The 23,371-nt window shown below is 53.8% G+C and overlaps 2 protein-coding genes across 2 annotated transcripts; one reads left to right on the plus strand and one right to left on the minus strand.

The window, feature by feature from the left end:
- The first annotated feature begins 1,409 nt into the window (after window positions 1-1,409).
- Window positions 1,410-7,767, plus strand: SLC7A4 (solute carrier family 7 member 4). The gene is made up of 5 exons (XM_074921281.1): window positions 1,410-1,503; window positions 2,647-3,697; window positions 3,807-4,483; window positions 5,295-5,403; window positions 5,868-7,767. Exons 2-5 carry the CDS (start codon window positions 2,716-2,718, stop codon window positions 6,059-6,061), a joined length of 1,962 nt encoding a protein of 653 aa, XP_074777382.1. The 5' UTR covers window positions 1,410-1,503; window positions 2,647-2,715; the 3' UTR covers window positions 6,062-7,767.
- A 5,958-nt stretch (window positions 7,768-13,725) lies between these two features.
- Window positions 13,726-23,312, minus strand: LRRC74B (leucine rich repeat containing 74B). Its single transcript, XM_074921559.1, is given in 10 exon segments — window positions 13,726-13,884; window positions 15,299-15,394; window positions 15,829-15,907; window positions 16,587-16,702; window positions 17,294-17,403; window positions 19,383-19,541; window positions 19,544-19,588; window positions 21,459-21,591; window positions 22,859-22,997; window positions 23,173-23,312. Coding segments are annotated over 10 exon segments (1,176 nt in total).
- Between the last annotated feature and the right edge of the window lie 59 nt (window positions 23,313-23,371).

The following is a 23,371-nucleotide window of genomic DNA, read 5'->3' on the forward strand; positions in this document are numbered from 1 at the left end:
CAGCCCCGTGTTCACCCATGAGCTGGGGGAAGGTGAATGATAGGTGATAGGGACAAGTCCTGTTTCCTGCTTCCTTTTCCTATACTTTGGATGGAGGAGGAGGATAGCAAGGCCCCCTCCATGTAAGGGGGCTGATTCAGCATGGATAAGGGTGAATTTATGCAGGTGGGAGCCCTCAGTGTTGCATGGTGGGCTACGAGTTGACCATGACCACTCAGGAGTGACATTTGGGGTGATGACTGATGGGTCTGTGGAAACATCAACTTTAGAAAGAAAGAAAACCTAATGAGACGTTAGGAAGGGAGCAGAGAAGAAAATGAAAAACGTTTTGTTGTTGTCAAGCTGCTGGCGCACCGGCACCCAAACACAGGTCTCTTCATCCCGAGAAGGGTGCAGCAGAGCTGGAACAGGCTCTGCAAAGGCTGTGGGTACATCAGGGGTCTGAGCCACCTTCCAGCCAAGCTGGACTCCTCTATCTGAAAACGAGGTGCTCAAGAGGGGACAGGACAGAGATAAAACTACAGGTGACATGGAGAGGGACTTCACTCTCTTCAAACACAAGAGCTGGGGTGTTAAAGGAAGCCTGTGAAAGGCAGGTTTAGGGGGAAGAGGCGACTGTTTGGGAAATTCCTTGCCACGGTAGGCTAAGACAAGTGGAAGGTTTGTGTTGGTTCAGGGGGAGGTGAGGCACTTCTGGAAAAGAAATGTCTTTGGACTTAGGGAGAGGGGTGATTCCTTTCCACCGGGCTGTAGGTACTTGGAGCCAGGTGGAAGCACTGCACACTTGCTCGGTTTTTGTGCCCTTGCTCAGACAAGGGCTTGCTTCAGTCCTGGGCAGCAGGACCGTGAGCTGGTTGGGCCCGTTCAAGCACTCACCTTCCGCTGCTGCCCCTCCAGCCGCCTCCCACTACATCTCTGCTTCGTCTGACAAATAAATACCCGAGCGTGGAGGACGTCCCCATCCTCCAGGCAGCAGCTCCAGAGCAGGGCGGGTAGAGGCAGATTCCTCCCCGGAATAGCCACGGAGGAGAGGAGCAGGGTCTCCATCCAGAGCCGCGCCCAGCAGCCGAGGGGCGGTATAACGGCTCCCTCAGGCTGCAGCGCCCAAGCCCAGCACGTACACGGGGGGGGGCGGCCCTGAGGTCGTGGGGACGTTGCCAAAAACCCGTCAGCCGCTCCGGGGGGCTCGGGGTGCCCCCACCCCCGTTACCCCCAACCTCCGCTCCCAGCTCCGCTGCAGACGGCGCTGGGGCTGGCGCCGGCCGCGCTGCCCCTGCAGCATCCCGGGGCCCGGAGCAGCCCCGCTCCGGAGGGCCCTGCCCCGCCCGGGGTCCCCCCGCCCCGCCGCGGCCCCCAGGGGCTCCCGCCGCCGCCGCGCCGGGCCCCCGCCCTTCCGCCGGGCCGGGGAGGCGGAGCCGGGGCGGGCGGCGGCGGCGGCGCGGAGCAGGTGGGGGCCGGGGCCGGTGGCGGAGCCGCGCGGTGCCCCCGGCCGCGCCCGCGCAGGTGAGCGGAACCCGCCGGGGGGGGGGGGCGGGGGGGCGCCGCGGTTCGGCGGGAGCGGGGCCGGGGCCCGGCATCGCGGTGGGGCTGAGCAGGGGCGAAACTTTCCCCTCTCCCCGCCTAGGGGTGAAGCCGGAGGCTGAAGCCCCCACGGCCCCCACACCCCAGCCGGGGGGTCCCCACCCAGAACCACCCCCCCAGCCTGGGCGGGATGTTCCCTTGCCCGGGGCCATCGAGCGCCGAGTCCCGCCCGGCTGCGGCTGTTGGGTGCGTTGGGGTCGGGCACCCCACTGCTGCCAGCCCCTCCTCGGGGACCCAGATGCAGGCGGCAAGCGGGGCCGGGGGGGTCTCAGCCAGCACGGTCGGTGCCAGCAGGCCTGTTGTCCCCAGGGACCAGCGTCATGCCACCGGCTCGTGGTGGCCTTTCCAGGACCTTTTGGCCCCGGAGGCAGATGGACCCAGGGAGTGGGGCTGCACCGAGAGGCATCAGCCCTCTGAGCTCGACCCACGGTTTGGGGGTGCAGGGAGACGTGTGTCCTGGCACGGGGAGGAGTGTGGCTGGAAGGGGAGAGCATCCCCAAAACCACAGACAGCCCTGGCGCAGCCCTGAAACGGCACCTGAAAGGCCGCAGAGCTGCGGCCTCCCGCTCTCCCGGTGGCAGGTGCCACCTGGGGCTGGTCCCTGGGTGCCGGAGTGTTTCCCGCTTTGGCTGGGGCCTCCCATGTCCTTGCTGGAGCTGCTCGGGACTTGCTGCTGCACGTCTGCATGGGCCACACCTGGGCTTCCCTGGGGAAGCAGCGAGATGCTGGGGGCAGGGAGATGCTGTGTGTCCCCTCAGCGGGCTCCCGACACACCAGGAAGCTCAGGTAGATGCTGAATAAGGTGGAGGGAAGCAGCAAAGAAACCTTCAGCAGGGCCAGAGCAGCCAGGTTTGGGCTTTAATGCAGCTCCATTTTAAAAAGAAAAGCCTGGGAGATGCTGCCCCAGGGGTGCTGTGGTTTCCCTCTCACCTGGCACACAAGCACGGGTCCCTGCCCGGGGAGGGGGGGGGGCTGGTTGTCCTGTGCCACCACCCTGGAGGAGGATGTGCCACCTGATACCTGCCTGCAGGAGGGGATGCTCACACCTTCCTGCTCCTCTGGCAGGTCGTCAGGCAGGGTCTCGCTGCTGTGGACCCCTCACCCTGCCCCAGGGAAGGGCCCGCTGCCTCCAGGATGGCGAGATGGCTGCCTCGTTCAGCTGACCTGACCCGCTTCTGCCAGAAACTCAACCGGGTGAAGACCTTGGAGGATGACATGATGGAGACATCCTTCAACAGATGCCTGTCCACCATCGACTTGACGCTGCTGGGCATCGGGGGCATGGTGGGCTCTGGGCTGTACGTCCTCACAGGCACCGTGGCCAAAGAGATCGCTGGCCCCGCCGTCATAGTCTCCTTCATCATCGCTGGCTTTGCTTCGCTCCTGGCTGCTCTCTGCTACGCCGAGTTTGGTGCCCGGGTACCCAAGACAGGCTCTGCCTACATGTTCACCTACGTGTCTGTGGGTGAGATCTGGGCCTTCCTCATCGGCTGGAATGTGCTGCTGGAGTACATGATAGGGGGAGCCGCGGTGGCCAGGGCCTGGAGTGGCTACCTGGATTCTATTTTCAACCACAAGATAAAGAACTTCACCGAGACCCATGTGGGCACCTGGCAGGTGCCGTTCCTGGCCCGCTACCCTGATTTCTTGGCAGCCGCCATCCTGCTGGTAGCCACTGCCTTCATCTCCTTTGGGGCCAAAGTGTCCTCCTGGCTCAACCACGTCTTCTCAGCCATCAGCATGGGTGTCATCCTCTTCATCCTCATCATGGGCTTCATCCTTGCACAGCCCAAGAACTGGAGTACCCAAGAGGGCGGCTTTGCCCCATATGGGCTGTCGGGCATCATGGCTGGCACAGCCACCTGCTTCTATGCCTTTGTAGGCTTTGATGTCATTGCAGCCTCCAGCGAAGAGGCCAGGAACCCACAGAGGGCTGTCCCCAGGGCCATTGCTTTCTCCTTGGGGTTGGCCACTGGGGCCTACATCCTGGTGTCAGTGGTGCTGACGCTGATGGTGCCCTGGCACACACTGGACCCCGACTCTGCCTTGGCGGATGCGTTTTACAGGAGGGGCTACGCCTGGGCAGGCTTCCTGGTGGCCGCTGGCTCCATCTGCGGTGAGTACAGGCAGCGGTGGTGGGAGATGCCCACCCCGCTCATGGTAGGGGCTGGGAACCGGGGCAGTTTGGGTCTGACATGGTCCTCCTCCTTCTGCCTGTCCTTCAGCGATGAACACAGTCCTGCTGAGCAACCTCTTCTCCCTGCCGCGCATCGTCTACGCCATGGCCGAGGATGGGCTCTTCTTTCAGGTCTTCTCCCGAGTGCATCCCCGCACGCAGGTGCCCGTCATTGGCATCGTGGTCTTTGGGCTGCTCATGGCCCTGCTGGCCCTTGTCTTCGACCTGGAAGCCCTGGTGCAGTTCCTGTCCATTGGCACGCTGCTGGCCTACACCTTCGTGGCCGCTAGCATCATCGTCCTGCGCTTCCAGCAGCAGAAGGTGGATGTCCCCGCACCAGCAGCTGGTGGCCGGCCCAGCTCTGAGTCCCACGAGGGTCCCTCTGCCAGCGAGCTGAAGGAGTATGAGTCTTTCTCCGACAAGCTCCAGCTGGTGGACAGGGACAAGAGCAAGGAGCACCGGGAGCCAGGGCAGCTGAAGGCAGCTTTTGAACCCTACTTGGAGTTCCTCAGCGACTTCTATCCGGGCGAGGTGGTCACGGTGGCCGTGGTGACCCTGATGGTGTCTGCCATCTGCCTCTGCTCCATCTTGGTGTTCGGCAACACCCACCTCCACCTGCCCACCTGGAGCTACTCCCTGCTGCTGGTCCTCTTCAGCCTGGGCTTCCTGCTCAGCCTCCTCCTCATCTGGGCGCACGAGCAGCAGCGTGGCACACAGACCTTTCAGGTACGCACGGGGGCCCCATCCGGGTTGGTCCCTCTGCCGGGGTGGGTGGGGTGGCAGGGCCTCTGGTGGACCCATGGGAGGCCCCAGTCACACGGGGCTGGTGAAAGTGCTGAAGGAGGGCGGAAGGTATCAGCGAGCACTGGGTGTGGGGAGATGTTGATTCCTGGGGTGTCACTCTGTGTGGTCACTGGTCCCCAGGAGGGGACATCCCCAGCAGCTCTGTGTCCATCCGACAGGATCACTCCTGTCCGCCCTGGGTTCCCTCCTTCGCATCCCGGCAACCCCCCACTCCCCTCCTGCCCATCCCAGCTCCTCCTGCCTTTGGCCTGCCCTGGAGCTACACAGTGGAGCTCTTCAGCCTCCAAACCACTTTTGTGCACTTGTGCTTCCCCCTCTACAGTTTCCAGCCTGTCTGGAGCCCAGTGTGGTGCAGCCGTGTGGACAGTAACACCACCTCGCTGCCCTGTCCCTGCCCCAGCTTCTCCAGTGAGGACCACGCTGGCTCTGGATTGTGCCGGGAGCTTGTTTGGTCCTTGTAACGATGCCCATGGGCTGTTTCCAGAGCCCATGCCCACCCTGCCAGCCTGGCTCCCATCTCCTGGCTCCCTAACTGTCTGCTGTTCCTTTTGGTTGCCGTTTTCCTGGGGAAAAAAAAAAAAAAAAAAAAAAAAAGTCATTTTCCGAAAGCCCAAGGGGACAGTCTCTTTATCCCCCACATTTACCAACGCTGGCTTTTGTTTCTGTGGTTTTAAGGCTGGGGAATGAGGTGCTGCAGGTCTCACCCCCTCCCTGGGCTCCTTTTCTCCTGCAGATCCCCCTGGTGCCCCTCTCCCCAGCACTGAGCATCGTCCTCAATATCTATCTGATGCTGAAGCTCAGCTACATGACGTGGCTCCGCTTTGCCATCTGGCTGCTCTTAGGTGAGTGCTCCCGTGGCAGCTTCCCTCGGGGCAGAGGGGAACTGGGCCTGTCCCAGCACTGGCCAGCTGCTTCAGCAGCTCTTCTCCCCCAGCGATGGGTTTATAAAGCACATTGTGCCCCTTTCTGCCCCTGGTTCCCCTTTGGCGATATAAGCTGACGTCTCCCAGCATCTCCCTGACCCTCTCTGGTTCCTGGAGTGTTACGGGTTGGATCCTCCTTCAAGCTCTGGATCAGACCCCCCCTGCTCCTGAGGCACTCAGGAAGTCCTTCCCAGTGAGGGGCTTCACCTCCCCGGGGACTGGGGGTGCCCCTCTTGCTCTTAACTGGCTGCAGGAACCTTTTCCTCCTGCAAGCAGCAGGTTTAAGCCCCCCCACCCTGTGCCGTGGCTCTGGGGTGCCGGCCGCCTCCCTGCCAGCTGCTGGCCTGCGCTCGAGCCGCTGCTGTCCCTGTCCCCCGCTGCAGGCCTGCTGGTGTACTTCGGTTACGGGATCTGGCACAGCAAGGAGAACCTGCGGGAGCCCAGGCCGCAGCGCGTCAGCGCCCGCTACGTGGTGTTCCCCAGCGGCAGCCTGGAGGAGAGGGTGCAGGCGGTCCAGCCCAGCTCCCAGCCCGCCGCTGGGCTGCCAGACACCGACACCGACGACTGCAAGAGATGACAGCCTCGGGGATGGGGGCACCTGGCTACGGGAGCATCTGAACCCCTCCCCACGGTGAGGCCAGAGACCCCCCCTCCTCCTCCTGCTGGTCCCTTCGACAGCAGAGCCACTGGCGCTGCCCTGGGCGTGTGGCTCCATCTGGAGATGATGGAGATGACGAGGATGCTTGCCCTTCCCCACTCACTCCCCACAGAGCAGGGGGCGGGCTGGCTCCCTCCCTCCTCCCCATCCCCATCCCTCGGGAACTGGGTCCCAGCCCCCTCAGCCCAGTGCCTGCCCTGCTCATGAGGAGCCGCGTCCTCCCCCCTTTCCCCGAGCACACCCAAGTGCTGTCAGCATCTCTTCCCGCTGGCCCGTCGGCGCAGCCGGGGATGCAGAGGGATGCAGCGAGTCCCCGGGGCCGGGACAGGCAGGCCAGCGCTGCCCATCCTGGGTCTCATCCTGGCTGCAGTGTGGGCTCTCGCTGCAGCCATGTGCAGTCCTCCTGCGGAGGCAGGGGCCAAACACACTTCCCTGCCGTCATCCCTGCCATCCTCATCCCCAGGGCTGCTCAGGCTGGGGCTGAGGGGACCGAGGAGCAGCTGGGGACATGAGATAGAGTATGAGCAGCTAGGCAGAGACCCCAGGACAGCCTGGCATGGCAGAAGCCAAACTGCATCTTCCCAGGCGCTGGTGTCGGCTGTTTCAGGGTGGACTGGGGGCCGTGCCCGGCTGGAAGCTCTGCTTTAAGGTCATACTAGGGCCAGGCTCTTGCCTCAGCCCTGAGCTGGGTATGGGCACGCAGGACCCCAGATTTATGGCCTTGTCCCCAGAGGTCCCCAGCAACAGCCATGGGCTGGTCTGCCTGGAGCCAGCTCCCCCCTCACCCTGTGCCCTGGCAGCACAGCCTGCACTGTCACCCACCCCAGCATAGGGGGCTCAGCCTCCTGTGATGGCCCCTCCAGGCTCTCTGTGGCTCACGAAGGGCTCTGTGGGCGCTTTTCAGTATTGCCTCCTCCCCGGCGAGCACCCCGTGCTCTGGGACTCACCCTGGCTGCTGTGGTCCTGGTGAGGGGAGACCTCAGCAGCACTGCTGCAGCCACCCCTGGCTGGTTTGCTCATGGGCAGCCTGGAGTGGAAGGGAAGTGGGGGGGGGGGGGGGTTAGCACATTTTGGAAGAAATAGGTGGAGGAAACAGTCAAGCACAAGGTTGCCAAACTGCCAGGCCTTGCAGCATGGACACTGCTCCCTGCAGCTGTGCTGGATGTGCAACATCCTCTGCATCCTGCGAGGAGCTGGGGACCATGGGCAAGCTGGTCCCATTGCTTCTCACTGGCCAGTCCCTGGGGGGGCCCAGAGGGGCCACGGGTGGGTCTCTGTACAACACCCCACTCCCTGGGGAGCCCCTCTGCCTGCCAGCACTGCTCCGCGTCCTGCCTCGCCCGCACGCTGCCTCTGCTGCCCACAGAGCAGCGGTCCCCGCCGTGCTATGGCCCTGCTTGGCACCTCTGTGTAGTGGCTTGTGAGCAATGGGCTGACTCGGTCACCCTCATAAATACTGGTTCTGCGATGGCTCTGGTTGTTTGTGCTGTCTGTCCCCCGCCAAGAGGCCGCGTGGGGAAGCTGCTCCCCCAGCTGATGCTCAGGAAGGGCCCCCAGAGTTCAGGGAAAGGGAGGGTGGTGCTACCCTCTGCCACCCTGCAGCCACGTCCCTCCTGAGCTGTGCCAGGGCAGCACGGGCTGTGCCCGGGGCGCGCAGACCCTGCTCTTGGGCACCGTGGGGCAGGGGCTGGGCTCAGCGGGTCACCGTGTCAGGAGCCCAGTTCCCAGCCACTGGCACGTGCTTCTGGAGCTGGGCTGGCACACGTGTGAGCTGCACAACGCCTGGCTGGGCCCACCGGGAGCAGCTGCTCTGCTGACACGGGTGCTTCATTCACCAGGGTGGGCTCTGGCAGGACTCATGGACACCGGGACCCCCGAGGAGCTGGGGCAGCCTGGCAAAGGTAGCCTGGAGCTTGAGGTTTACAAATTGTGTATTTACAAATACACAAAGGTTCAGGCCCCTTTGTCAACAGCGAGGACGATGTTGAACGGCACCAGGGCAGGTTTTCAAAAGCTGCCAAGGGGTAAGAGCTGAATGGACAGGAGATCTTGGGAACCAGCGCAAATAATGGGAGTTAAAAGTGAGATAATCCGTAGATACTCCCGTCCCCATTGTTGTTGCTCACTAGGGAAATTTCCTTCCATGATAACAAACTCATTCTTTATTAAAAAAATATTCAACAGGTATCCAGGGAGGCAGATAGACTTAACTCTCCTTATCAATTGTTGGCTTTTAATCTCTGCTGTAAATCCACTGTCAGCAGGATAAAGGAGAATAGAAAGAACTGTAGTGATGGATCAGGAGCAAGGGAGTCCAGCACAAGGCTGGGGAAGAGCAGTAGAAGTCCTAACAGAGCAGGACAGGCTGAGGTTCAAAACACTTTTATGTTCTCTTTAGGAGGAAATTCGATAGAAGTCACATCACAAAATACTCTCAGCTGCCGCTGGCGCCGAGCTCACCCAGTGTGGGCTCTCGGTCAACCTTTTAAACTAGTGAAGAGCTGTTGAATGAGCCTCATAACCATCGATATTTAATCTATTTTTAAATGTTCATTTGTAAAAATGCAGACAAGTTACTGTAAGGCTGTGCCATAAAAAGCAAGCATGGATATGGGGTACCCCCCAGCACAGCCAGGGAGAGGCAGGGAGTGACGGGGATATGGCTGGCAGGGAATTAAAAGCTTGAAACATAATTAATGTCAGCCTGGGAGGCAAGTGTCCCCTCTTGAGCACACTTGCGGGTTTTTTTAAAATAGGACTACAAAATTGGTCAGTTCACCCCTGTCATACACCATCCTATTGCAGTTAACATGCCCTGCACAGACACAGAACATGTATTAATCGATTTTAAATTGCCTACCCATTAATGCACACACAAAACAAGGGGGTTGTCAGCAGCCACTGCCACCAAGGGAGCCCTCCTACAATGATCTGTTCTTGAAAACTGTGTCAGCAGGAAAAAAAAAAACAAAAAAAAAAACCAACCAAACAACCAAATTAAATAGCATCATCAGTGCACCCCTGTGTGTGTGATCCAGCCAGACTGATACACAAACCACCCCGTGTACAGCTCACAGAACCCTGTTTCATGGAGCATGGGGAGACAGGCACTCACTGGTTTACACTGGTTTTCCACAGGAGTATCTTTATCCAAATTAGCTTTAAAAAAGCAAACTTCATATTTTCTGGGGCTCACGGAAGTGGTCTAATCAGCCTAGCTGGACTGCATGGAAATCGAATTACAGTGCCTCAGGGAAGTATGTAGGTCAGTGGTGTATCGGCTGGTGCTGGGCTCCGGGAACCTGGCAGGGTTTAGGGCCATGGGGCAGGAGCAGCCCCAGCACACGTGCTCCCGGGCTGGGCTAAGAGGGTTACTGTGATCTGGGGTGATAATCCCCCCGGACTGCATGGCAGTGGGCAGGCAGGGCTCAGGGCTGGCAGAGGAGGAGGATGTCGGAGCCTTGGGGATGCAGGATCACTGCTGTCACCCACACGGCCCCCGCGATCTGTGGGAGCTCCTGCAGGGATCGCGGGGGGGTGGGGGCCGCAGGAGCATCCCAAACTGTTTCAGAGACAGTTTAATCACAGAAAACGCTGAAATAATCAGGCACTGACCCACTTGCATACCTGAGCCCTTGTCCGTGCTGGAGGGAGGAAAAGGGGAGCCCTGGGCACTGGAAGCGGGCGGTGAGCTGGTGCTCAGGAGAGGGCAGCTCGGTGTCCTGATTAAATAATTTCCCAGCCTTGTGTTTCTAAATTATCCCTCCCCCCACCCCAGCTCGGAAAGCAGCACAGCCAAGCTGCAGGGCCCGTTTAAGGCTGGCGGTAAGTAATCCTCTCGTTATCCCCCGCGATCCTCCCCCTGCAGATACAGCCGGAGGATGAGGTAAGCACCCAGCTCCAGCCTCGACATATCTGCTCGTATCTGCTCCTTCTGCCGGCTGCAGGGCAAGAAAAGATGGCACAAACCCTGGGTGCTGTTGTCCCCTCGTCCCCCCGCGGCCGGGCCCGCAGCCGGTGGCTGAGCACAGGGTACCCAGAGCATTCCCAGGGGCGGTTGTGTTCTGTCTCAGCAGTCCCTGCAGCCAGGCTGCCTTGGGGCCGCAGCTCCTCCCGGTCTCACCACGCAGCGCAGATGTTTTCTAACGAGTGGTACGAGCGTAGGCATGAATGATGCAGTCCCATCCCAGCAGCAGAGGCTCCTTCCCGACAGCAGACGGCCCAGTCTCCAACCACGCAGCCACAAAAGGAGAATAAATTCTTCACCACAGGCACAGGAGACAAGGCAAGAAGCAACGGACTTAAACTGCCATGAGGGAGATTTAGGCAAGAGACTAGAAAAACTTCCTCACGGTGATGACAGCTTTGCCTCAGAGGTTATGAAATGTCCATCAGATGCTGTCAGGAGTGGGCTGCAGTGAGCTGCTCCTCCTCTGGAGCACAGACAGCTGGTTTCTCATGATCCCACCTGCCCAGACTTCCCTCACTAGACTGGAAGCACTTCAGGGCAGCACCAAACACTGTGGACCCCGATCCTTGCTGGGACAAGAGCCGGGGCACTTTTGTGCACGGCAGCACACTCAGTATTGTAAAGGAGATGAAAGTGTTAATGAAAAACCTCTCTCCTGCACTGGGGGAGAAGCTAAGAGTCATGTTGCAGAGTCCTCTGCCCCAGCCCTGTCTCCAAATGATGCTTATTAGTAGCTGCTGTAGCTAAAACTTTTGTGATCACCTCGATAACTTACAGGCAGCTGGAGAAGTCCCAGAGCACAAGCTGGCTGATCTTTCAAAAAGGTGAAGGGGTGCGAGGAAATTCAAGGCCTCCAAAAGGACACTGATCAAAATGAGAGCTGCCAAGAATTAAGGAAAAAATACCATTAGTGCCAATTAATATGATTTATGTAACCTCTGTGCTTTACTGGGGACAGGAGCCTGGAAAGAGGCAGCAGTGCTGCTGCACTTACAGTCCCTTCCACAAAGCATCCACCTGGCAGCTTTGTAAAGAAACCAGAAAGGAAAAATACTGAAATAACACTCAGACACACAAAAAATGGCTCAGTACTTGAAATGACATCGTGAGCAGAGTCTCAACAAATCTTCTGGTGAGTTATTCCATGATTAATTCCCAGGCTGAAAGAGAACACAGCTGAGTGTGGAGGAAAGAGGAATAATGATACCAGCTGGGGAGATCACCAGGTAAATTGGGAATAACTGGTACTTCAGTATAAGAGAAATACAGCTCTCAGTGTAACTTTCCACGTGTTAATTCCTCATAACCTTTTGTAGCAGCTGCCAAAGCACAGCAAATCCCTACAGCTTCACACACAAAACCTCCCGCAGACCAGCTCTAGCAGCCTGTTCCCCCTTCTCCCTGCAGCCCTCCAGAAGGGCAAATCCTGCCTGCGCAATCCTGACTGCTCACGGACCGGGCAAGTGCTCAGTTTTCCACAGCCACCTCCTGCTCTCATCAAACCTGCAGGAGAACTGAACATTCAACATATGTACCCCAGTTACAGCGCCCCATAAACCACTGCTGGCTCACCAGGTATTCCCAAACGGTGTATTGGTAGGTTTATTGAGCTTAAAACCACCCAGCTCTGACTCCAGGGACTAATGAATGGATATGTGTCAAGGCAGGGGCAAGTGGACCTTCTCTAGTTACAACAGCTGGTGAATAAGGATGGACTTGGTGTGTAAGAATTTTTTACCCACCTTATTTTTTAATACAATTTTAATTTGCATCACTTCTTTGGAGAGCATGGTAAGGGCTAGGGGCAAAAGACATAATAGAAACAATAAATGGTGACTAAATTTTTTAAAATATAAGTACTTATACTGATTTAAATCTAGCCCCATAACAGCTTCTGTGTTTGATACACAAATTTTTCACCTAGAGATCAAGGGGGAGTCAGGATGGTTCTGAAATTTCTAGAAACAATCCAGATTGACAGACCTTACAGCATGCAAGAGGCCTCTCCAAATGGTGTGAACAGACATGTGTGACTCCAAGGCTCAGACATTATTTATTAGATACATGACTGTAAAATAATTTGAACATTTATAGGACAAACTCCATTGTGTAAATCATAACTGCATAGAGTTATTTTCAAATAAAGAGGCAAAAACTCATCTTCTTCTAAGAACTAACATTAAGTGCAATTTCACTGGTAGGCACACTTACTAGGTAAACAAAATACAAAGGTGAGCAAGGGGCTTATAATGCTTCTGTTCCAGGGAAAAAGCATAAGGCAAAACACAGGGCACCAGCCAGCTACTCTGGAAGGAGACTGGCAGAAGCTGTCTTGAATTTTGGCCTCTGCCTTTGCAAGCTGCCTTCTCAGAGGGGTGTCACCACTGCCTTACAGCAGAGCACTGCCTGGCTGTCCCCAGACCTCGTCACCTGGTGTGTCAGTGACAGAGGGAAGCAAAGCCAGTGCACGCCACCATGCCAGGGCACAGGCCAGGCTCGCCTAGCTGGAGCCACAGATAAAGCCAAGGGTGTGGCACGTGCTTTACAAACCCTGCCAGCCTCCGGGGAATGAAAGGCAATTATTTGTGTATGGCCACAACTCGGTTAGGGCAGCACTGCAACACCGCTGGGGTTTGCTGCCCTGATTGTGGGGCGGAGCTGCCGGCACCTCCAGCCCAAGCCAGGCAGCCAGAGCCCCTTGGTGACCAACCTCAGCCCCTCTCCCACACTGTGAGAAACCACTTCTTTACAGAGACCAGGAGAGGAAGAGTTAAGCCAGGCTGCTTAGAGCACAGACAAGATTCCTGCCCAATGCTCCTCAAGAAGCTCACAATTCCTCCCCTCCCTGAATCCCAGTGCCCAGGGGGTTCCAGAGGAGGATCCTGGATAACACCAGGATCACAGAAAACATCCCAGGGAGGGGAAAAGAGTTACAGCCCACGTGCTGTTGTCATTCCTGAACTACCACAGAGTGCCTGTCCTATTTCCAGGCAACTTGTAGTATCCATCCTATGTAACACTGACAAAAGTAAGGGCATGCATCCAGGAAATAACACCAGTCATGACCCAGCACAGGGCTCTACTCTGGCTCCATGTAAATCTAAGGAACTGTGGTAGGAAGCAGCTGAAAATGAGTCACCGGTGCATCTGACCGGCAGTTCAGCAAAGGCAACCCCGGCTGTGTAACAGAAGGAGCCTAAGGCAGGAAGCATTTGTTCACAGCACATCTCTGATAGGACTTTGCTTCCTACATAGTAAGCACACCCTCAGGCTGCACAGACCCCACTGCAGCGGGCAATGGAACCAAGCACCACCAGCAGCTGCAGCACATGATGTTCCACCAGACAAATGTCCCTACAAACAAAGACGATGATTAACAAGGAGCCCCTGGACTCTCATCCTTAAGGTTGCTCTTGCATGTGCTGGAAGAGACTCAGAGCTGGTCGTAGCAGAAATCTTAAAGTGAAAAGACAAAACTTCCAAGTGCCAGCAGTGATGAAGTAGCCAGTACTTCACAGATCCTGCCCTGGCACGTCCTTGGGTCACAGGCTTGGTGTGTGGTGCTGTGGTGTTAGGCAGGGGTGCCAAAGAAGCAGCCCCAGAGAGACTCATGTTAATTCTGAGAATTACCCACCACTTTGGGCTGAGTCCGAAGCTCAGCTTTCAACTGACTCTGCAACTTCACATTTCCACCATATCTGAGAAGAAGATTTGGGAAAAGTATTTTCACAGCACCACACAGCTCTGCAAGCTCTTTGTTCACAGGGATGCCCTAGAGGGGAAAATCACTGCACGCAAGCAAGCATGTGGTATGATTTACCCTCTCTCAGAAAACAGATACTGCAATATATCCTGTACTTTTCTTAACCCAAACACAGAATTCTGACACAAGGTTGTGAGATCCAGGGCTGTTAGCCAACACCACTGTGACACAGCACAGAGACCATACAGGTGACAGCACAGAGATCACAGAAGATATGGGTTTTCATGTAAGTTCCTCACTGCACTGCCAAAAGACAGTGAGCTAAAGTGGATAAAGGTGGAAAACAGGCAAACAAATAAAAAAACACCCGGAGAGAATGTCAGGACAATGCCAAGATGGAGAGTAAGCTCAGAAGAATGGTCTACAGGAAGAGAGGTTGAAACAGCTGAAGAGGGGGAGGTACAAGGGACAGGCACTTAATGACAGAGGAAGGCTCAGCATTTCAGGGATCATGAGGTGGTCGGGCAGACACCTGGATTGTTCACAGCAAAGGGTTGTGAAGGACAAGATCCACCCGATTAAATGCTGGTTTGCTCATTGCTGCAGGGCAACCCTTTCCTCTGAGCTCAGGTCTCCCTATGCGGTCTCCAGGGAGCTGAGGTGCAAATCTCCTCATCCTAAAGCAGACCTCTGCACTTTGGTGTGTTAATTTTGCCTTACATACCATTGATTAAACCTCCATCTATTAACAGATCTTATGTCATCACTTCAGACATAGTCACCTATATTGGGTATGAGTTAGGCAAGACAAATCCCTCCTCAATCAACAAGTGAGTAACTGATTTCTCTTTTTAGAAATTAAAAGGAGTTGCTAACTAATTCATCCTAAGGGCATTAAGTGGCTACTGGCCTGAAACAGAGCCTCTGTTCCAGAAGTGATGCTCTTTGGCAGGGTGTATGAGAGGCCTTGTGCTGAGACCTACCTGATGACAGAGGGCTGCCTTCTTAGATCTGGCACTGTTCACAAATGGGCTGGATGTTGAAGTGGAAGCTCTTGTGTCATAAAAGTACCATTTAGCTTCATTGGAAATGGGACAGAAATCCTTTCAAAATTATTGCACTGTCAGAGCAGAGAGCTCAAGATTCCCAGGGAATTTCTGAATTCACAGGCAGCCAGATTCCTCTCAGTGCCCAGCACCTTTGCATGGAGGGCTGAGCCCTGCTTCTTCCATACCCTGCTGCTGCCCAGCACCTCAGCAAGGCCCAGATTGGTGCATTCACACGCTTTGGTGCTGCTGCAAACACACAGCATGGGGCCTGGGCACCCACAGGTGTGTCTGTGTTTTCAAGTAGGGGGCCACCCCCCGCATATACAGTCCTCACTGGGCAGTGATGACGACAGAGCCAGAATCCCTCTGGCAGCCCTATGCCATGCGTTCAACCTTTGCCTTCCCTTCCCTTTTCTTGCTGATGTAACACTTACTGGCAAGTCCAGGATCTCAATGCCAGTGCCAGAATTTGCTTGCTAAGCTTTGAGGACCCCATGGCAGCCTTCACTCTGCATAGGATTTCTGGTCATCTACAGCCAGAAAATAAACAACAGGAGGGCATGTGACAGGTTGGGGTTTTTTTTTGTATGATCTTTGGCAGTACCAGTGGTCCCCAGTGGGTGAGATACCAGCGGGGTTTACTTCAAGTGCCAGTAACAGTGGGCCAAGGGCTCTCAAGAGGCCATCCCAATGCCACCCACCATGCCAAGCTGGACACTACTGCTGCAGAGATAGGATGGCAGGCTCACAGCAATCTCTGTTCACCAAGGAAAGTGCTGGATACAAGCCCTCTGTCCTCACGAGAGCATACTGCAACCAGAGAAGCATGGGAGGAGACAGGCTGGGCAAGCTCCCGGATTTCGCTGTGGGTTTGTTCTAAGGGGCTCCATCCAGCACATACATGCACCAGTGATATTTAAATATGTGTGAGAGGTTCCAGTACTTTCCTAGGGAAGTAACTCACGTTAAGTCTTTTCAGAGTCTTGTTTTCTTTCAGGCCAGCTGCAATGTGCAGAGCTCCTTCCACCAAAATACGGTTGCTGCTAAAACCAGATATAAGGCATTGCTTCACATGCTGAGCTGCAGGTTTTCCACATCCACGTTGCTCAGGCAAAGGATATGCAACCTCCTGCTTCACCCAGCACGGAAAACCTGTTCTATCCAGAGAGAATTTAGGGCAGCTCCTTCCAACTAAACACTTATATTTGGGAGTCTGGAAGTGGTGAGGAATTGCTAAACCCCACAGGCTGACAGAGACAAGGCTGACATGGCTCCACGACCCTGGCAGTGAGGCTGACTCTGCATTCCCAACAGGGACAGACACAAACATATGTGAGATGTGCACATGGTCAGCCACACAGATCAACACAGACAGAAACACTCAACATTCACACCTCGTCCCTCTCTTTTCCCATACTTGCTCCTCCCCACACCACCTGGTTTCTTACCCTCAGCCTTGGTTCCTCCCCTAAACACCCCCCAAAAGGCTTTCTGCATTTCCCAGATGCTTTTCCCCTGCATCCCATAACATATTCCACAGCCCCTCAGAAGTGACCCCAAGTGTAAGGAGAGGAATTGGGATTTGGAATGATACCAGCAGCACTAATGTTCTGTAACACTCCCTGCCTTACACACGTCCTGCACTCTGCAGGTAGATCCAAATGGCTGCTGCGGGCTTTGCCCACCACTGCAAAATGGGGGCAGGACCAGAGTCCGACTCACCTAACACTGAGCTCCTCCAACACTGTGTTGGCTTTAAGAGCCTCCCCCAAGGCAGCTGCTCCACTGTTGCCAAAGCCATTGTAGGAAACATCCAGCACTTTGAGGAATATGTTTGCCTGTGGTGTGACATAAACACGCAACTGAAAATCTCCCTGTCACTTGATTCAACCTTGGACAAATATCCTGCCTTGCACTACCATCCCTTCTACTGTCCAAAAAGCAGCTGAGGCCTTGCTCCCCTAGTCCTTGAATGGCACATGTGATTTGTATTACACAAGAGGTGAGATCAAATTACTTTAGTGGCCTCCCCTTCAGCCTAAGAGGCTTCAAGAACTGTTTGGTATTTTAATGAGAGACTTCTTTCTTTTAGTAGAAAAGTAAAAGCTGTGTATGGACTACAAAACAATTTCTGTATTGGTTTATGAATCAGAAGTGAAATGAAACAATTCAAAGCATTCATTATCATCATTTTGACTCTAAAATGGTAAAGAACTAGAAATAGAGAAATTCAAACATATGTATATATCAATGGACAATGGATTTAACTCTCTTAGTTCCAAGGTCTACGTGATCCCAGATTATAGATGGCTGTTGGACAAGCAAGGGCACAAGTCAAACAGCACATCATGGCATTTATGCTCATTTAAGCAGATAAAGCTTCATGTGTGTTCTCTAAATTTAAAAACAGGAGTGAAAACATTTTCTACTGCCAAGCCTTTGGCCAAGGCAGCTGCCCCTTGGCTATGGAAATGGTTCCGGTTGATTTTAAATTCCTTTAATCCAATGTTTTCTGCTATTGCTGTCCCAAGAATTTCACCTAAGAAAAAAATACACAAAGCCAAACAGTTTAAGAGTTAAAAGGAAGCTTGAGTTAGTTTAGGTATTTCTCTGCAACTGTCTGTATTACCTCTAGGCAGGTACAACAGATTATTTTCTTTTATACATTGTTTATCATAAACACAAAGCAGAAGCTGCAGGACAATAAAGCAACAAAGTGTATGTGTTCTCCGACCACAGGTTGCAAAAGTAGCGGAGAGGAAAACCGGTCACCGTATCACCAAGCCAGGGTCTGCTGCTCATGTGTGGAGATCTGACTGCACAGGCTCATTCTTTAGCCCGCTGCGAGTCTGAAAGCTGACACCAAGCAGGCAGGTAGCTTCCCACAGTCTCTCACCCTTCCCCAGCTCTGGCCCCCAGCCAGCTGAAGCCTGCTGGTCTGGCCCCTCTGCTCTCTCTTTAAGCCCTCCCAGGGCTCCTGTGTCATTATAAAATCTGAATAGGTTTCCTCAGCAAGTGTTCTGTGAGTTTCCAATGAGGCAGGAAAGAAATGAGGTTGTCAACCAGCACAGAAGGAAGCCATTGCTATGCTTGAAGACCAAAAGACTGGGAAGAGCTTTTTGCCTGTGAAGGCAGCAGGAGATGAGCAGGAGGATGTAAGGTGGAGAGAAAAGCAGCCACTGCAGCCTTCAAAAGCAGAAACAAGGGAAAGAGCATAACTGAACTGGGAAGGAGCGAAGTGAATAGCTGGTGTGTTCCTGGTGGCCAGAAGAGATGAGGATTATGGTTGTTTCCTCTCTTCTGAGCTAGAAAAGCCTACTGAAGACATGGATATTCAAGGAGGAGGCTATAGCAGGAGAGATTAAGGGTTGTAAAACAGTGGATGGAGAGAAGATGGTGAATTTTTCATGAAAGACACAATCCAGGGAGAATGTGGGTCTGACAGACGGCATGCCATGTGGCACAGAAGAGAAAAAAATCAGTATCTCCCTTTTTGAGTGTGTACCCATCAGACAGTGTTGGAAGTAGAGGGATTTGGAGCACAGTTGTAGGGTGAGACCGTGAACAGGAAGAAGATAAGTGAATCTTCATCCTGGAGATAGTAGCAGAACACATGGCTGGGGTTGCCCAAGGACAGCCACAGATGGAGAAGATGAAGCATGTGCCAGTAAGGTGCAAAAAGGAGATGAGCATAAAGGCTGAAAAGTCAGGGACTAGCAATGACATCATGAGGAGTGTTCTGTAGAAGTGGACAGTCAGGAAGAAAGGATGGGGGAGCTCAGGCCAGCACAAGTGAGACTGGTAAAACCAGTACAAACTAAGGCCGAGAGAGCAATAACTGGGTTTCATCACATCACACAGCAGCACAGGAGCAGTGACAAGGATGTGATGTTTAAATAACAGCGTGCTTAAAAATCAGGAGTCAAAGACGAAGAGCAATATGCATTAACAAGGTTGAGACCAACAAGAAAAGAAATAGCCAAAGTCACTAGCAAAGGAAGTCCCCAAACCAGAAGCTGTCAAAGGTGGCAGAGTGTCAGGGAAGCACTATCATCTGCTTGTTCCACTCTCACACCCTCCCCTTGGCACCTGCAATCACCTCTCAGTGACAAGGAGCTAGACAGAAGGGCTGTTGGCAAACTCCATTTTGCTGGGGGTTTTCTGCTCTTATTAAGCATTTTACACACCTGTGAAAGCTGAAATAATGATCGAGAAGAAAAAGCAAATTATAATTCAGTGAAAGAAAGACCATCAGAACTTGAGAACTAGGAAGAATGAGGAAAGAAACACTAGAGGTAAAGCTTGCAATGCTGTAAGAAAGGGCAGAGAATGAAGATGAATGAATGATGATAGCTTGACACTTGGTTTTGTCTACAAAAAGCCAAAAATGCTTTTCAGGAAACTAAAAACATTAGCAACCCTGCTCCCCAAAGTTCTGAAGCAGGCAAGCAACTCATTAAGCTGCATTGCTACCTGCCACAGCACCGCTCTGTGCAAGTGGCACAGACAACGCTTTACCTGCTTTGTCACCAAACGTGTTGTAACTCAGATCCAGAATTTCCACTTTGCTGTTTGCTGTGATGGCATCCGCTAAATACTTTGCTGCATGATCGTCAAATTCATTTCCTGAGAGCTGGAGGAACACAACTGTAGTATTTTCTAGTAGCATAGCAGAAAGGCCTTAGCTCCTTCAACACCTAATTTGTTGTCAGATAAATCAACATCTGGGGAAAGCAAAAGACATTATCAGCTCATTGAATCATATCAGATGCCAGGGAGGCACCTGACCTCTACACTGCAATGGCAGAAGCAGTGCTAGACTTCAAAAATAAGAATACTGAACCTGGTCTAACACAGTATTTTAGTACGAACAACTTCATTTTTGAATTCACAGCCTGTCCCTGAGATCGGGTTATTGGAGTTTTGCCACATGACTATGGGACATGAGACAAAAGTGGTCCTTGTCCATCTGTGCTTCCCACTCCAGGTGCAACCTATACTCAGCAAAGTTATAGCAGGTTTCTTGGCTCCTCATCATGGCTTGAAAAAAGAGAGTGTAGGCTGGGAGAGACAGCAAAGCTAAATGTAACAACATGGATGGATGTGAAGACAAACACTGAGACCCAAATATGAAAGCATGAACTTCTCTGCTCACCTACATACAGGACAAATTGTCCTAGCACAGAAGTAACAGAATCCTAAACCTCTAATACTGAATCCAACCACAAAAATAAGGAAATCCCATGTTAAAAGGGGTTTCACAGCACACAACCTGCTCCCTTCGTCCGTGATCAATTCCCGACAAAGCAGATCAGGGTTGTCTTAGTTATATGAGAGTTGTGTCCTCAGCTGTCTAAACTGACCTTTGTGAATAAAATACATCCTTCAGTGCAGCAACCAGCATGACTTACAGTGGAGTTCTGCCTGTGTCATACAGAGGCCTGGAGATTCAGACACTGAAACAGGAGGTTAATGCAAGTGCTGGAAAATGTGACACAGAGATACAACAGGGCTCCACACAGACCCATGCTGGGTCTCTGCTCTGCACTCTTTGCACAGAAGCACAGCACAGGGACTCCTAGACTGCCTCTGCACCTAACAATGCCAGGTTTGGGTGGGCTTGTTAGTGCTTCTGGGTACGTGCTGGCACAACCAGCTGTATCCCACCAAACTGCCTTCACTGCACCTCAGCTCTGCAGCCAGCGCAGGACCCTGCCACATGTAACCCACCACCCAGACAACCTCTCCACCTGTAACTTGGAGTTGCTACTTGAATTATATCAACCCTGAAAAAGCAGGGACTAATGCCATGATCCCTAGACACAACACTGCCTGAGACTGAAATTCAGAAAGTGCTGCTCTGCTTCTGCTCCCTGTATCTGTAGTATCTGTAGTCTAATACTACAGAGGTACTAGACATGTAGACATGTCCCTGGGAAGAGCAGATGTGTGTTGCTGCTGGAACAGAGGAAGATGGGCTTCTCTTCCTCCTGTCCCTGCTTAGAAGCCCTGTTTTCTTAGATGCCAATCATGCAAATTCAACTTACAAAGCTTAACCATTTCTGCTGGTTTTGGCTGGGATAGAATTAATTTTATTCACAGTAGCTAGTTTGGGGCTGTGTTCTGGATTTGTGCTGAAAACAGTGTTGATAACACAGGGATGTTTTCCTTACTGCTCAGCAGTGCTTACACAGCATCAAGGTCTCTTCTACTCGTCACACCAGCGAGGAGGCTGGGGGGGCACAGGAAGTTGAGAGGGAATACAGCTGGATGGCTGACCCCAACTGACCCGAGGGATGTCACACTCTTTCTGCTGGCTTCCAGCAGCTTCACAGGAATAACAGGACTGGGCTGACTCCAGTTAGTGGCATCCTAACTTCACAAAAGTAAATGCTAAGAAAACAGGTGGAGAAAGATGATGAGGCAGCACAGTTTTAACACTCACCGTTCAGCCAGCACCCCAGATCTGGTACCCTTTTCACACACACAGAGTCACTACAGCAGCAGGACTGGTTACATCCACAAAGAAGCCAACACAATTTCCTCCTCTACAACAAGTGTCTGCCAGAGAGCGGCAGATGGGAGAACACAAACCTGAAATGTAGCAGTTTTCTTTCAGCATCTCTGCAATTGCAGCTGCCCCTTCTCCCTGCAGCCAGTTGTCACTCAGGTCTAACGTGAGGATAGAGATATTGACCATCAAGGAAAGAGCTAAAGCCTTGGCACCCTGCAACAAAAAAACCCTAAACTGGGTCATTTACAGTTTCACCGGGTTCACAAAGCTCTTGTGAATATTTCTGTTTCAGCTTCCCTCCATCTGGCTGGGCATGGGGATTTCCCAAAGGCATCAGCAGAATTGTGCAAAAAGATTCCCCTTCAAAAACAATTTAGACTGAATACGATTTAAGATATTTCTTTTCATTTGTTATAAAAGAATTAATTTTGCCTTCCACAAAAACGATGGAAAATCCTGCTGCCAATATTCACCACACAGAGGGAAAGGAAAAGGTCCCAGCCCACTGTGCCTGATGATGTATCTCTTTGGACAGCACTTCCACCTGCCAGTCTGAGTACAGCCATAATAAGCACCTCTTTAGTTACTTATGGCTGCTCTGAAGCCTGACCTCAACATTTTAAAAGCCTATATTGTGCCAGTATCCTGATCTGTCAGTGGGAATTCTTAATTTTAGAAATATTTACAATTAAACAGACATATGGCAGTGACCTTGTGATTACTCCACAGATACTGCAAAATCAAACTATTTTCTCCAGCCTTGGATATCAGACACAGGAAAATGAACTGGAAGGGACCTCAGAGAACTATTCCAGATAAAATAACAGAACAAAAAGGTTTATCACCAAAAATTAGTATGAAGGGCTGCACCCTTTTCATCGTCCAAACAACACATTTCCAAAATGTCACACCCACAGAAAGCAGCTTTCATGGGTGGGACTACCTGACACGAACCACTGTATGATTGTGCAGACAGTTTATAATTTCTTCCTAAAAATATTAATTACAAAAATGTGAAGTACCCCAGGGGTGACAATACATTCTCAGGAAGAATTCTCAACCCAAGGGATGACACACCTGCACACTTCATCCTGCCTCCTCCCCTCCTGCATCTGAGGGAGGAGAGGACACCCACTCCTGGGCCCTGCAAAACAACCTGCTGACAAATCCCCACCTCATGTGGCGTAACACCAGCCCCTAACCGGTATCTGAGCCGCTGGCATGGCAGGGAGAAAAGGGTCCTTGACACATCCTTGACATAAAACTTGGGTTGCTCCGATACCCAGAGGAGTTACAACAACGTTTTCATTAGCAGGAGAGACAAAACTGACAGTCCCTAGGTTGGGGTGTTTGCACTGGTTTCTGCAGAGGGCCCACGGCCAGGCAGGCCGGCAGGGTGTCGGAGGGGACAGCCCCCTGACACCCCAGAGCCCCGCAGCGGGTGTCCCTCACGCCGGGGGATGGTGCCACCGCCCCTCACCCGCGGGCCCAGGCCACGGTGCCGCAGGCTGAGCGCGGGGCCCGCCGTGCGCCGCAGGAGGCTGGAGGCCGGGGTCGTGCCGCGGGTCCGGCACGCAGCCAGGTACCGGCTCTCTCCCGCCGGGCCGCGTACTCCTCGCCTGCGGGGAAAACGCGTTGGGGAGAGTTTAACCGAGCGCTCCGCGAAGCCCCACAGCCCGCCGCCTCGTTGCCCTTCCTACACTGCCACGGCGGGGGCGCGGCCTAGGCCCGGGCCCAGGCCCGGCCGCTGCCTCCCAGGACCGGCGAGACAAGCCCGGCGTCCCCTGGACCCACCCTGGGGACACCGGTCCGGAGCCAGCCCCAGCCGGAGGAGGCCCCTCACGCCGCACCCGAGCTGCCCCCGTCCGCGCTGCTCCCGCCGCCCCCCGCCGCCGCCACCACCACCGGCCCGGGCCCGCCGCGCTTGTTGCCATGGCGACAAAGAGCAAGGCGAGGGGGCGTGCCCGTGCGGTGGTGGGCGTGGCCGGACGAT

Source organism: Athene noctua, chromosome 17, assembly GCF_965140245.1.
Source record: "Athene noctua chromosome 17, bAthNoc1.hap1.1, whole genome shotgun sequence".
Classification (NCBI taxonomy): Eukaryota; Metazoa; Chordata; class Aves; order Strigiformes; family Strigidae; genus Athene; species Athene noctua.

Bases quoted from the DNA above. Each gene is read 5' to 3' on its own strand.
- SLC7A4 (XM_074921281.1), top strand. From the start codon at position 2,716: ATGGCGAGATGGCTGCCTCGTTCAGCTGACCTGACCCGCTTCTGCCAG. The intron at 3,698-3,806 runs GTGAGTACAGGC...CCTGTCCTTCAG, and splicing joins GGCCGCTGGCTCCATCTGCG to CGATGAACACAGTCCTGCTG. The intron at 5,404-5,867 runs GTGAGTGCTCCC...CCCCCGCTGCAG, and splicing joins TGCCATCTGGCTGCTCTTAG to GCCTGCTGGTGTACTTCGGT.